General features: G+C 49.2%; 3 protein-coding genes across 7 annotated transcripts in view; 2 read left to right on the top strand and 1 right to left on the bottom strand.

The window, feature by feature from the left end:
• RILPL1 (Rab interacting lysosomal protein like 1) overlaps positions 1-3,596 on the top strand; it is a 40,258-nt gene extending 36,662 nt beyond the window's left edge. The window contains exons 7-8 of one of the 3 annotated variants that reach the window (XM_082698494.1): positions 473-560; positions 3,101-3,596. In XM_082698494.1, the coding sequence (XP_082554620.1) occupies positions 473-560; positions 3,101-3,106 (94 nt within the window). In that variant the 3' untranslated portion in view covers positions 3,107-3,596. Of the gene's footprint in view, positions 1-472; positions 561-850; positions 972-3,100 lie in introns of those variants that run through there. The other 2 variants (XM_082698492.1, XM_082698493.1) reach the window with 2 other exon arrangements.
• A 3,355-nt stretch (positions 3,597-6,951) lies between these two features.
• On the bottom strand, positions 6,952-13,104 carry SNRNP35 (small nuclear ribonucleoprotein U11/U12 subunit 35). Of its 2 annotated transcripts, none has more exons than XM_082698567.1 (2): positions 13,019-13,104; positions 6,952-7,816 (listed from the first exon to the last, which is right to left on the bottom strand). In XM_082698567.1, the coding sequence occupies exon 2, from the start codon at positions 7,811-7,813 to the stop codon at positions 7,073-7,075; it is 741 nt and encodes a 246-aa protein (XP_082554693.1). In that variant the 5' UTR covers positions 7,814-7,816; positions 13,019-13,104; the 3' UTR covers positions 6,952-7,072. The 2 variants fall into 2 exon arrangements, with proteins under 2 accessions (XP_082554693.1, XP_082554694.1); XM_082698568.1 differs by lacking the exon at positions 13,019-13,104 and adding an exon at positions 12,819-12,903.
• The window catches only part of RILPL2 (Rab interacting lysosomal protein like 2), a 43,290-nt gene continuing 41,632 nt past the window's right edge, over positions 12,731-14,388 (top strand). The window contains exons 1-2 of one of the 2 annotated variants that reach the window (XM_082698573.1): positions 12,731-13,627; positions 13,762-13,852. The gene's annotated coding sequence lies outside the window, so the exon portion shown is untranslated. Of the gene's footprint in view, positions 13,853-14,388 lie in introns of both variants that reach the window. The other variant, XM_082698572.1, reaches the window with a different exon arrangement.

Genomic DNA, 14,388 nt, shown 5'->3' with positions numbered 1-14,388 from the left:
TTGTCTCGTACCTCCGGAGGTGAGGAGCCCCAGACGCAGGTGTCGCCGGGGCAGTTTCTTGTGAGGCTTGTGAGGGAGAAGGGCTCATGCCTCTCCCAGCTTCGGGGCCTTGCTGGCCCTCTTCGGCCTTTGCCGGCACGCAGAAGCATCGCCTGGGCCCCAGCTTTCACCTTCACCTTGTGGTCCTCCTGGGGGCACGTCTCTGTCCAGATTTCCCCCTTTTAAAAAGCTCCACTCTTCTCCAGTATAACTGTCTTAACGGGCCACCTCTACAAGGATCCTGTCTCCAAAGAGTCGCTTTCTGAGCTACTGGGGGTTAGGACTTGCACCGTGAGTTTTGGGGAGGGGGACACAGTTCCACCGGTGACATCTCCCGTAAGCAAACCCTTCGGCCGGTCTGCGTGTGCAGTGTGTTTACTTTTCATGCCTCCCTGTTTTTATCTTCTCTGTGTCTATCTGTACTTCTAACCAGGATCTTTACAGCCGTCATGCCCATGGTAGCAGCTGGACTGATCTTAGACGACCCCACCCTGCAGCCCATCCGAAGACTTGTTTCCCTTGTAGGCACTGGGTTTTTGTGGGTTGGTTTGGAGCTGTGCCTTTACAATGTGTGCTGCGGCTCTGCTGAGGCTGGCCCGCCTTCCTTGGCCACTTTAGCTGCATGGCCGTCACCTGCGTGTTCCCATCTGAAGTGGGTGTCGAGTGTGATTTCAGACGTGCCCTCATGAGGCTCTTGACCTGCACGAGCAAAGCTGTGGCGTTCTCGGCCCTGTCACCGATAATTCTTTCTGTCTTTTTTTTTTTCTTTCTTTCTGTTTCCATTCTAAAAACCACCTTGTCCATGATGCAGTAAAGAAGGTCCTTTAAGTGACGGGTCAGTAGTCAACACCCACTGTGACCCCCCCCCCCCGAGTGACACTAACGCTGTTTCTGACCTTCACGCCCTAGCTTTCTAAACCGCTTTTGTTTGCCAAGCCACCGTCAGAAAGCCATGTGGCCGTCCTTACAAGAGGAAGGGCAGAGGAGGGGACCCATGCTTTGTTTCTCTCTGTGTCCCCCTTGGACAGGGAGTGGCATGTGGCTTTCTCGCTTGACTCAGGTGGAGGAGAAAAGTAACAGTGATGTGCTGCCGCTGTGTTCTGGGCTCGCTGACTGCCCCAGTGACACCATGGGAAGAGCTTGCAAGTAACCCAGGAGAGGACCGTTGTGCCTTGGCTCGTCAGTGTACATGTCTGCTATAGAGAAAAGACACTTGAGCCGGGAGGGGGAATTTCTCCAGATATCCTCGGCTGGCCCCAGCTTTCGAAGAAAGACCACTTTAATCCTGGTAGGAGGTGATCGTAGGGTCCAGTAACCGTAGAAGAGTAAAATTTTCACCCAAAACTGAACTGGATGGGCCACAACACTTAAAAGAAAAAAAAAAAAAAAGGCTACTAGGTGAGCAGAGAGAACTAAAAAGAGTTGATGGGAGGCTTTAGTTTCTCAGCCCTGCATCCCTGTTCGTTCCTGCCCCCCAGGAAACACAACATAGCTGTTATCTCTCCTACCAAGGTCAGACACCAAAATTCAAAAGTAGCCCAAATTCAAGACGGGGCTGCCTCAGGTTTGATCCGGGTGGTCTTCGTGGAGGTGGAGCCAAAGCCAGCCTTGTTTGAAATGGGCCAGTGTTGGGGCGCCTGTGGCTCTGTCGGCTGAATGTCCCGACTCTGGATCTCAGCTCAGGTCGTGATCTCAGGGTTATGGACTGAGCGCCCCCACATTGGGTTCCATGCTGGGCATGGGGTCTGCTTAAGATTCTCTCTCTCTCTCAAAAAATAAGCGGGCCAGTTTAGGGATCCTGCCTGGCTCAGTCCATACAGTGTGTGACTTTTTTTTTTTAAGAGGGAGTGCGAGCAAGGCGGTGGGGAGGGGGTGGGCAGAGGGAGAGAGAATCTCAGACCGTGAGATCGTGACCTAAACCGAATCAAGAATCAGACAGTTAACTGACTGAGCCCCACAAGTGCCCTGAGCATGTGACTCTGAATCTCAGGGTTGTGAGTTAGAGCCCCACATTGGGTGTGGCGCCTAAAGGAAAATTTAGAAAGAAAAAAAAAAGGGTTTTAATGGGCCATTGTATAAGCTTTATGCCTGCGATTTCTTCCTTCATCTTTGAGGTATCAGATGGTTCACTTTGATCAACTATCAGTTGTCATAGCTGGTTTTCAGGTTTCTTTTTGTTTTTTGGTTTTTTTAGAGAGTGTGGGGGCGGGCGGGCAGAAGGAGAGGGAGAGATAGAATCTTAAGCAGGCTCTATGCCCAGCAGAGCCCAACACAGGGCTTGATCTCACGATTCTGAGATCATGACCTGAGCCACTCGGGTGCCCCAGGAATCGGAGCTGTTGTCTACATCAGCTGCCGCCATGTAGCAAGTTATGGTGCTAACTTCTAAAGGCTTTCACCCTTCAGTCAGTTTTTGACACTGTCATTTGGTGTTTTCCCCGGTTTCATTCACATACAATAGTCACAGTGTTGATCCAATGACAGAACCACAGGGTTGATCCAATGACAGATCCAATTACTTCTCAATTGTCTCATTTTTCTAAAATACCTGCTTCCGACTCCTCTCTAGCAGTAACATCCACGAAAGCTGGGCTTCGGTGTGCTGCAGATGTACTTTCCTGAGTCATGTTCCGTAACAACTTAAAAACATTCGTCTCTTTATGTCAGGATCCTCCTAAATTCTGTGGCTTTCAGTTACTACCTTCTCCGCATCATTAGGGCAAAGAAACCCCAGATGTCTGTTTCTGGTCGTTGTTTATTTCCACCGGTAATGGGAAGAGACCGTCAGCAGTGTTTAAGTAAGAGAGGAGCCACATCACACGTCACCTAGGTGCATGCTGCATTCACACTGTGTCACCTCCCAGGTTTGGGGACAGTGACAGGCAGAATCACCCTGCTGCTTTCTCGAGTAACTTTGACCCGCGCTCCCCACTTTCTCTTTCCCACCTTGAGTTGATTTGTTCCTTCCACATTTGCTGCTCTGTGTCCTGGCATGGCAAAAAACTCTCTACAGGGCACAGCCCAGGCCCGGCTCTCATTTCTTTCTTTCTCTTCCGAAAAGGTTTAGCTTCTTCTCCCGCGACAAGAAGCGTCTGGCCAACGCGCAGAGGAACGTGCACATCCAGGAGTCCTTTGGCCAGTGGGCCAACTCCCACCGCGATGACGGGTACACGGAGCAAGGACAGGAAGCCCTGCAGCACCTGTGACCGCGGCGGCCACCTCCCCTGCCCCCACGCCCTCGGACCGGAACTGTCCCCCGCCAGCGCCCGCAGCGGAACCCGACAACCCCCGGGTGTCTCGACCTTGCACACCTCTGGGTTCAGAAGCACCCTCAGAACTGATCCCTCAAACAGACTGTCTGCTTTGAGGAAGCACACTGAAAAACTGACGCCAAACTCGAAAGACATGTTTATTTATACCCAGGGCTCTCACCATTTATAATAGATGACTGATCCCTTAGGATATATATTTAATAATACCATGAGCAGAGGCCAGACTTTTGCATTAACTTCAGTAACACAAGCTTCTTTAAGCCAAATACATCACATGCACTGTAACTGCTGTTTGACTTGCTTTGTATGAAATTCTGTGTGTAGAGGTTTTATTAACACATCTGTCGTGCTCGATCGAGTGGGAGGCAGGGAAGTGGTAGATTCTCATTAGATCATTCAGGAAGTTGTCATGGTGGTAGCATAATAAGTAGGATGCATCCGTCAGATAAGCGGGGCCTCCGAAGCCACCAGGCGAGCTGGCCCCACTTAGATGGGAAGCAACAGAAAATAGAGATGACAGCCCCACCCAGAAGCTGGAGATGACTTGCAAGAGAGAGCCAGGGGTTCTCTTTTCTCACCTTGTTACTGACACAGCCTAGAGCATGGAGCAAGTGCCTTGGAATCAGCTTGAGTTATGCAGTACTAACCAAAGTTGCTAAGGATGAGACGTTGCAACCTTTCTCATTTGTATTTTTTTTCCCCTTGGCTTCTTTGTTCCTTTTAGCCTCCCGTGTATCAAACACTTGGTCTCCTATAAAGAAGACAAGTGTGCCGGGGCGGATTTGGAATGGGGTGGAGGAGCCTAGGGAGGACTTGGGGGGAAGCGGGGAGGCTCGCCAGTGCGAGGGCGGTGGGTGAAGTGATTGCTTGGGGACCACATGTCGGGCTGACTCATGGGGCTGGGGTGGCAGACAGAGAGCTAGAAGCCTGCAGCTGGTGAGCTGGGGTTTTGCCCAAATAGCACGGTCTTTCTCCTACTCACAGAGGACCCAGGGCACAGGCTGGGTGCTGACAGACTGAGAGAGGTAACATTTGCTAACAGAACACAAGTACATCGGACGGGTCCGCAATCTACACATTGCTAAGAAACCATCAGGGTGGTTTACAGAGTCGATGGGAACTTTCCAGACTGCTGAAAATAACGATCAGACAGGATAATGTGGCTTTTGCACGGTGGTTCTCAAACCGGATTGGCCACGAGATTTATCAGTTGATTCTGAGGATAAAAGCAGGCGATGAAGAACCCCCTCCCCCCGGCCACCTTTAGTTGCCCTTTCCCCAGGAGTAGCCAGTGTTGCCAGTTTCTTGAGTGTCTTTCTTGAAAGAGCTTATAAATATACATGCGGTTATGTAACAAAATATATTTTTTCTTTTTTTTTTTTTTTTAAACATAAATGGCAGCAAACTATATATATGTGCTATTCCGTACCTTTCTTTTCTTAGAATACCCTGGAGATGACTCCACGTCGGTACTAAGACGTGGGTCTGAGTGTCCCCCAGGGACATTTGACAATGTCTGGAGTTGATTTTGGTGTTTTGGTTGTCACGACTGCTACTGTCATTCAGGGTGTAGACTCCAGGGATTCTGCTCAACGCCCTACGATGCTCAGGACAGCATCCCACAACAGAGAATCTTCTAGCATCAGATGTAATCGTGCAAGATGGAAGAACTACCATGTGGATGCGCAATTTGTTCACGTTTGCCCAGGCCCCCAGCGATGGACAGGGAGCTTCCTTCCGATCTTTTACTGCCTAAAACAGCACCGCACACTTTCGTACATGTACGTCAGTCTGCAGAATAAACTAGAAGAATTACTTGCCAGGTGATAGGGTGTATGCCTTTGTCACAGGGCTACTGCTAAGGTCCTTGCTGTGGGGCCTCTACCAATTTTTTTGTTTTGTTTAGTTATCAGGACCCATACAAGATGAAGCCTGCATGTCAAGGATGGGGTCTGAGTGTGCGTATTTGTTTAATCCATCCATGTTCTGGTACCCAGGGTTGATAACTGTGGCTCGGACGGCATAAACTCCGTGAATGGATTTCTTTCTTCTGATGCTGTCTCACCACACGTGCTTTCTTGATGTGGACTGCTCTTTTAGCTGAAGGACCTGCCAACTCTAGCCCATAAAATACTTCAGGTGCCGTAATAGGGAGCGCTTTGTGAAACCTGAGTGAAATCAGAGGGGTGTTCCTGCACAGCTGTTTTTTGAGATGTGGGAGATGGTAAAATTCTGCACTGGAAATTTACAAAGGAAAGAGTCTATTTTTTGAAAACCGTTCAAACGTCAACGGTTTTTTGTTTTTTTTTTTTTTTTTTTTTGCTTTATTTATCTGACACAGAGAGAGATCACAAGTAGGCAGAGAGAGAGGGAAGCAGGCTCCCCGCTGAGCAGAGAGCCCGATGCGGGGCTTGATCCCAGGACCCTAAGAGCATGACCTGAGCTGAAGGCAGAGGCTCAACCCACTGAGCCACCCAGGTGCCCCCCAACAACACTTTTAAGATAGAGCAGGTTCCCTTCGTAACAACGAGATTCATACTCGGAATGCAAAAACCTAGTCATGAATGTGTTGTCTTGATACAAAGTCCTTTACTTTCCATGAAGCATCTTGAATTTTTAAGAGCCTGAGCTTTCAAAGATACAGCCATTGGTAAAACAAAAATGCTAAGTGTCACTTTTGTGAAAGTCCTGTGAAGAGCAAGGTAGTTTTCAAAGCCCTCAGAAACTGAGACCAATATATCCAGCCCCCAAACAAATGGGAGGTTGGATGTCCAAAAGGGAGAAGACAAAGCAATCAGAACCAGATAGCAGCCTTTCATTGATTTCTCTTCACTTGTTTCATGCTCACTTTTCTTTTTTTTTTTTTAAGATTCTATCTATCCATTTGAGACAGAGAGATACAGAGAGAGCGAGCATGAGCAGGGGGAGAGGCAGAAGCAGGGTCCCTGCTGAGCCAGGAGCCCTATGCCAGCTCGATCCCAAGACCCTGGGATCCTGACCCGAGCCGAAGGCAGATGCTTAACCATCACCGTCTCTTTGGAGCTTCACAAACCAGAACCCCAGAGGCTTGCAACTTGGGTTTTTCATTTTAAATGCCAGCCTCCCTGCCCGAAACAGGGAAGAGAAAAAGGCAGTCAGCATTTACCTCCAGAATGGAATTACATTTGTTGAAGAGTAGCTGACTGCTGACCTAGGCCACTGCTCACACACTGGCTTTGCTACACAGTTCTGGACATTCTCCCTGAATTCACTTTTCTGTCCCTTCTTTACTTCAGCTCGGCAAGCCTTTACACTATGGACATAAAGATAGAAAAGATACAACGTACTCTGACCAGATTTGGGTTCCCAGGAGTCTGAAAGCAATGCAAATGATTTTTGGTCATCTTTTTGCCAAGCCCCCAAAACGGTCAATTTCAACAGAAAGGAGAAAAAGTCACAAAAACAAATCCTCTACTGCCAAATTAAGAGAGAATTCTCCACTGCCACATGCCCTTCTGTATAGTGCTGGTGAGGACAAAACTGTTTCTCAGGTTTATTGAATAATGGGTCCCTGGAACAACAAGATGAAATTTCATCGTATCAGCATGTCCAGCTTAAACCACAGCTCCAGGCTGGAAAGAAAACTTACTCCAGACTCCCATCACCATCAGCAAGTTTTATTCAAGCCCCGGACATACACACTGTATAACAGCAACACAGATCTCTCTGGGCTGCTGTCTAGGCTGTGTCGTCGTCTGGGTGCTGGTGGGGGCGCTGGGCCTCTATTTACTTCGGTCCCTCTTCTCCCTCCCCTTGGCTCTGTCATCTCTGAAGTCCCTCTCTCTGTCCCAGTCACTTTCTGGCCACACCCTGGCTGGCTCTCTGTCCTGCCATCTCCTCTCCCGGCCACGGTCGTGGTCTCGGTCCCTTGTCCGGGAGTCCCAGTGTCTTTCTCGAGACCGAGATCGCTCCCGCTTTTCCCTTTTCCCCTCTCTGTATGGGTCATTTTTAACAATCGGCAAATTAATGGGTTTTCGGAAAGGCCGATCGCGCCCCCCAAACCTTAGCTGCCCGGATTCCTTCTTCCCCCCGAGACCCCCTCCAAGTCGCCGAGGGATCCAGCCTTTGAGGGTCCTTTCCAGCTCGTAGTCGACAAATATCTCGTGCTGGTCAATAACCAGGCCGTCCGCATCCCGGTAGGCTTTGATCAGAGAACGCTCCTCCTTGTATTCGATGAAGGCATAGCCCTTGGAAAAGCCCGTGACCAAGTCCCTCACCAGCCTAAGCCGCCGGATGTCCCCATAGCGGGAAAATACTTCCTTCAACTTCTCCTCCTTGGTCTGCAAGTTTAGTCTGGCCACAAACAGGGTGAGGAGGGGGTCTCCTGTGACGCCTTTGTTGGGGGTGTATCGAGCCAACATTGCCCTCCAGACGGCGCGATCGTGTGGGTCTTCATCGGTGCCGTCGATGCTGCCTGCTTTAAGCGGGTCATACTCCTTGGCAATGGGCATCCAATCGTTCATGTTCTAGGAGGGATCACAGCAAGCCTTTATGGAGCACCTACTATGACCTACTCATTTCATCCTTATAACAAACAACCCCATGAAGTAGATACTGTTACTCCCTCCTTCAGTAGGGAAGGAAGCAGGACCCAGAGCCAGAGGCCTCCCAGTCACAGAGCGGATGGAACAGTATCAAAGCCAGACAGTGGGGCTCCAAGACGTGGTCACCCGCTGCTCTACACTCCATCCCGGGAAGAAGCAAGGGGCAACGTGCTTGAGTTTGGACCATCCGTGCACCATCCAATTTAGTCACATCAGGACACTCACCAACTACATGACAACGTGGCAACGCAGATCAAAATCCAGGCTCACCTTTCAGGCTAAAATGGTCATAGGAAAACCAGCCTGGGAACGGCTATGAAAAATGGTGTTTTTATTTTTTATTTTTTTAAAGGTTTTATTTGACACAGAGAGAGGGATCACAAGTAGGCAGAGAAACAGGCAGAGAGAGAGGAGGAAGCAGGCTCCCCACTGACCAGAAAGCCCCATGGGGGGCTTAATCCCAGGACCCTGAGATCATGACCTGAGCCGAAGGCAGAGGCTTAACCCACTGAGCCACCCAGGTGCCCCCAAAAATGGTGTTTTTAAAAGCTCTTTACTGTCAAGTATTTCAAACATGTACCCACATAGAGAATGGCATAGCCCTCCACAAACTCGTCACCTGACTCTGACCAACACGTGGCCAGTCTTACTTCATCTGTGCCTCACTTGCATTCCCACTCCTAGATGACTCTGAAAGAAATTCTAGATCCTACATGCTCTTCTATGAATGTTCTGGTATGCGTCCTTAAAAGATAAGAGAGGGAAGGACTATTGGTAAAACACAAAACTACAAAGGAAAATGGTGCTTTGGATGTGGTATTTTGCAACAGGTAGCATAGCTGAAATTACAGCAACCCGGCAGCAACCGACTCCGGTTCAAAAGCAACATGGGCTTTCTTCCCAATCCCCTGGCTGATAATCTGTTCATGCCTGAAGGCCTGGGAACTGACTGCAAAGGTAACTTTAGCCCTGCAAAGATACTGCAACTGTGATTCATTCTGATACAGGAATTATTTTTTTAAAATTTTATTTACTTATTTGACAGATGACAAGTAGGCAGAGAGGTAGACGGGGCGGGGAAGGGGGAAACCAGGCTCCCCACTGAGCAGGAAGCCCGATGCGGGGCTCGATCCCAGGACTCTGGGATTGTGACCTGAGCCGAAGGCAGAGGCTTTAACCCACTGAGCCACCCAGGTGCCCCAGAATTTTTTTTTTTTTTTTTTTTTAAGAGGATGGGAAAGTTGAAGTTGAGAGGAGAGGCTGCTGATACGGTAACTGATAAACATTCTGGGGAATTTGCTGGAATAATACAGCTTGCCAACATTTCAGACACTGCTACTGCTCACGTGACCGCCTCTATAAAACTTTAGAGCCATAACTGAGATTCGTTACCTTAAAACCAAGACTCCAGGTGCTTAGCCAGCTCAATGAGCAGAGCATGTGACCCCTGATCTAGGGGTCATGAATTCCAGCCCCACGTTGGCTGCAGAGCTGGCTTTTATAAACAAACAAATGAGGGCTCTGTCAAATTTATGAGTAATCTCATTCATAATATCTTTCCATGACATTTATTAAAATATCTGTAATTTTTCCCCTCTTACTTGTATTTTCCTCAAGGATCTTTTTACTTTTCTTTTTCTTCATCTGATGGGTCATGGAGGGAGGGTGCACTATGGGATTATTTTCCCAGTAAAAAGACCAAACACAGAATAAAATCCAAAATCAATGGCACTGCACTCAAGACCTCTGACTGTCACTTATCGTTTCACCGAGGCCACTGCAAGATCTTCTTTACCCAGGATTGCTCCTCATTCCTTAAATGCGCCCTATCCCCCAGCTCCGGGTCCTCCTCTGTGCAATTTCCTCTCCTGGGAACAGTGTGTCTTCCTTTCCACATCTCCACTTACGGAAACTCTATTGATCCTTCCACGCTGCTTCGGCAGGAAGCAAATTCATCTGTCCAATAGCTCAGGGCACCTCTTTTGTAATACCAAGCACATTTTCCCCGAACACACAGCAAATATTCTTTAGTCTAGTGTATGCTTTGCTTTATCTCCCTTCTAGGACACTTCCTGATGAAGACTACGAACTGAGAGGCAAAACCACCTTATACCGTCCGCCACCACAGTATAAAAGGAGGGTATATATGCCCGTCATGGTTAACCAGCAACTTTGGAGAAGGCAGCTCTGGTATCCTTATCTGTAAAAGGATAAAAAAAACAGCTGGAGTGGTGAGATGAGAGGGTTTCAGTCCCTCTGGGGGCTGCCTCTAACTCACTGTCTCCTCTCTTGTGGCTGGAACTTCTCCATATGAAAAAAAGAAGAAAGTAAGAGGGAGCGCTATGTTGTTTGACTCTCTCCCTGCTGTAGTCTCTAAACAATTCCATTCTACTGGCCCTACCGTTCTAGACCACACTCCCTATCCTCCATCACAGGGTTGCAGACACACACGTAAGGACCATACTTATTAGAGTTAACTTGTATCGAAGACTTAGGAGGTGCCGGGCACCATGCTAAGCACTTAATTCCCCTCCCCTTGCAACACTGTCAGGACACAGGTTCTACTATTAGTGCCATTTCAGGTGAGACAGAGACACACAAAAAGCTTTCTTTTGCCCCAAATCACAAGGCCAAGAAGTAGCTTTGCCAGGGAGTTACATTCAAGGGCTTTGACCACTCCAGAGCTGGACTTGAGCTCTTAGTATTTCCTTAGATGGCTGTCATAAAGTAGAAAACTGTGAAGGTGGGGAGAGCAAAAACAACTACGAAAACCAAGAGGATTCTGTGTTTTTGAGGCTGAGGAAGAATCCCTTCCCCAACCAAGAAGAAAGATCATAAAAAATCCATCAAATAAAACTGATATTATTCTCCACTGAACTCCTGTTCAAAGCCTTAAGAATTCTTTAATGTATGAAAGACATTAGGGTTCAAAGCCTACAGTCAAGAAAGAATTCTTGAGACATTTCAGTGCAAAAACGTGGTTTCATTAAAGCATGGGGACAGGACCTGAGGGCAGAAAGAGCTGCACCCTCCCAACTTTCAAGTTGGGAGGGGGTTACGGATCGTGGCAGTCTCTAGGAATTTTGGAAACAAGGTTTCCAGGACTTTCAGGGGGCTGGCTATTTTTGGGAAAAGTTCATGTATTACTGTCCAATAAAACCTTAGTCATGAGACCCCTGATGTATATCGGTGGGTCATATGCTTGGGGAATGATTGCCAACACGGATCTTGAGGGGACAGAGATAAAGGGAATTTCCAAAGGAATTTTTGTATGTTCGAGTAGACTCACAGGATTCTGGGGTTTGGGCTAAGATTGCCTTTTGCCCTTAGCAAAGTATCAGCATCAAGGCAGCTGGGTCCCTAGAGGAATGTCACTCTGCCCGTTTCCAGGACTTGTCAGAGGGTTGTAGGTAGGAAGGAAATTTAATCATTTTTCTTCTGCCTTTGTATCCCACATCGTTCTTCAAATTAAAATCTGAAGAGCATTACAAGGGAGAGTCTGAATTTTCTTTCTCCTTCATGGGTATACTTCTATCATTATTAAATGCCAGAGTGCCTGGATAGCTAAGCCCATTCATTAAGTGTCTGCCTTCGGCTTAGGTCACCTCTCAGGGACCAGGGAAGGAGCCCCACACGGGGGTCCCTGCTCAGTGAGGAGTCTGCATCTGCTTCTCCCGCTCCGTCTGCCCCTTAGCCCCCTGCTAGTTTTCTCTGTCTCTCTCAAATAAAGAAAATCTTAAACAAACAAACAAACAAACAAAAACCTAAGTGGCATGAAAAAGAAAGGAAGGGAGAGGAGGGGAGGAGAGGAAAGGAAGAAAACTAAAACCAAGCGCCAGGAGAGCAGCCAGCTTCACGGTTTCTCATCCATCTTCCTGGGAGTATCCCCTCCTCTGCTGCCTTAGGTTGAGATTTCCAGTTTCTTTGGTCAATGTCACCATTTCATAAACATTCATAAATCTCAAATGAGGAGCGTCTGGGTGGCTCAGTGGATTAAGCCGCTGCCTTCAGCTCAGGTCATGATCTAAGGGTCTCCGATCGAGCCCCACATCGGGCTCTCTGCTCGGCGGGGAGCCTGCTTCCCCCTTTCTCTCTGCCTGACTCTCTGCCTGCTTGTGATCTCTCTCTGTCAAATAAATAAATAAAAATCTTTAAAAGTAAATAAATAAATCTCAAATGAGATGCGAGCGATGAATGGTGGGGGATGAAGGTAGACGGGGAAATTAATCATTACAGACAAAAGAGCGGAAAGGAAACAAGAACACGAGATCCTGAGAACACCAGGGTTAAGACCTAGTCCGTCCAGGGCGCCTGGGTGGCTCAGTGGGTTAAGCCGCTGCCTTTGGCTCAGGTCATGATCTCAGGGTCCTGGGATCGAGTCCCACATCGGGGGTCTCTGCTCAGCAGGGGGCCTGCTTCCCTTCCTCTCTCTCTGTGATCTCTTCCCTTCCTCTCTCCTACTGTGATCTCTCTCTGTCAAATAAATAAATAAAATCTTTAAAAAAAAAAAAAAAAAAAAGACCTAGTCCGTCCAAAGCTTAAATCCTCTGAAAAACGTAGCTACGTGCCCCTTCACTAGGTTATGGTGAAGCTTAGGTAGGACAATGTCTGTGGATGTGCTTTATAGTTAGAACGCATGATGCAGATCCGTTATTACGACACCGTCCAACAAAGCGTGGAAAAGTGTGCTTCCCCTTTCTAAAGCCCCCGAGTTTAGAATATTCCCGCGCTTTGCATCCAAGCGCGAAACCAAAATGAAGCGGGACCCACGGAGCCCTCCCGCGCATGCGCAGTGGCGCCGCGGCCGCGAAGGCGGAAGTCTGGGTGGGAAAGCCCGTGCTCCTAGCAGCCCCGCCGCACCTCAGTCCGGACCGCTGGCCCTCGAGGCTGCCCCTCCTCCCCGCCAAAACCCCCAGTCTCTCACCCTCTGAGTGGGAGAAGGGGCTCTTCTTCCACCCCAGCTACCGCCCCCGCTTCCCGCAACACAACCCCAGAAGGGCTTCCCCCGACTTTGCCAGGCTTCAACATGGCGGCCCCTCCACGAGTGGACGCAAGGTCCGGCTCGAATTCCCTCGTCCTTCCCGTCGGAGTGGGCCCTCCTGCCGCCAGGCCGCTCCCACTTACCTCAGCAAGGCTCCGGCTTCCCTTCGCACTGAAGCCAGCGGACTCCACGGACTCCAAGCGCCGGGAGATTCCTGGCGCTTGCCCGAACGGACCTTTATATTGGAAGAAGCAGATTCGCCACGAGCAGTGTTTTGTTTTGTTTTGACTTTTAAGAAACTTAATCCACGTGTGTTGAGCCTCGAGGGTATATCATCGCCGAAGAGAAGAACTTTTCCGTTTTTCTAATTTTTTGCACGACGACCGAAATTGCTTACTTGGACGATTGAGTTGAAAGACTATCGAATGTGCGGTTAGTCGTCTGGGAGGAGCGGACTCGCCCTCCGTAGCGAAGGGATCTGTCCCCTCGGCGCGACTCTCATCCCTCAACACTCACTTTGGGAATCGGATTATATCCTGGTGTCTTCAGAGAATGCGTGTGCTGGTTCCCACTGAAGAAGAAAAAGGGTCCGGGAAGGGCTGACCACCCTGACTCCATCTTGCACCAGCCTCCATTTTGTGGGGTTCTCCGAAGAGCAGCCGCTCTCGGAATCATGATAAACATGCCGAGGTTTGAACCCCTGGAAGGTTCCCTCCGTCTCGCAGCCTTGAGCGAAAGAGGGCAGCTGATAGGTGGGCAAACCCCTACCCGCTGAAATTTTTCCCTCGCGGGGGTAAACCAGGGTCGGGCACACCAACTGAGTGGGATGGTGCTTCGCCCTTTGCAAACCGCATTAAAGAGTGGTCTCCTTTTTCCTCGCTCATAGGCTCGAGGTTTTTCCCTTAACAGTGTGGAGCAGCGGCGGCAAAAGTGTGCAACAACCTAATTACCTCCCGCGGAGGTCTGGACCTGCCGCAGTGAGCACCGCAGCCCCGTGTCGCCTCTCTTAGGGCAGCTCCTATAATGGGGGTCTGGGGGGGGGGGATTCCCCACCTCGGTAGAGCTCAGGAGACTTTTCTTTCTTTCCTTCCCCCCTCCTCCTGCTTTAAGATTTTATTTTATTTAGATTTTATTTATTTGACAAATCACAAGTAGGCAGAGAGAGGAGGAAGCAGGCTCCCTGCTGAGCAGAGAGCCTGATGAGGGGCTCGAACCCAGGACCCGGGGATCATGACCTGAGCTGAAGGCAGAGGATTAATCCACTGAGCCACCCAGGTGCCCCAAGATTTTATTTTTAAATACTCTATATACCCAAGGTGGGGCTCGAACTCAGGACCCTGAAATCAAGCGTCTCATGCTCCAGGGACTGAGCCAGTCGGGCATCTTGAGACTTTCTGGGGGGAGAGTTCCTCGTTTCAGAACTGTTAGCCCTTCAGGGGAGGGTTCCTCCGATACAGAATGGGTACCAGTCTCTCAGAAACAGCTTTTGATGATCAGCCTGCTGATTGTACAG

Source organism: Mustela nivalis, assembly GCF_964662115.1.
Source record: "Mustela nivalis genome assembly, chromosome: 14".
Taxonomy (NCBI): Eukaryota; Metazoa; Chordata; class Mammalia; order Carnivora; family Mustelidae; genus Mustela; species Mustela nivalis.
Note: the sequence above shows the minus strand (reverse complement) of the source record. Positions and strands in the feature narration are given on the sequence as shown.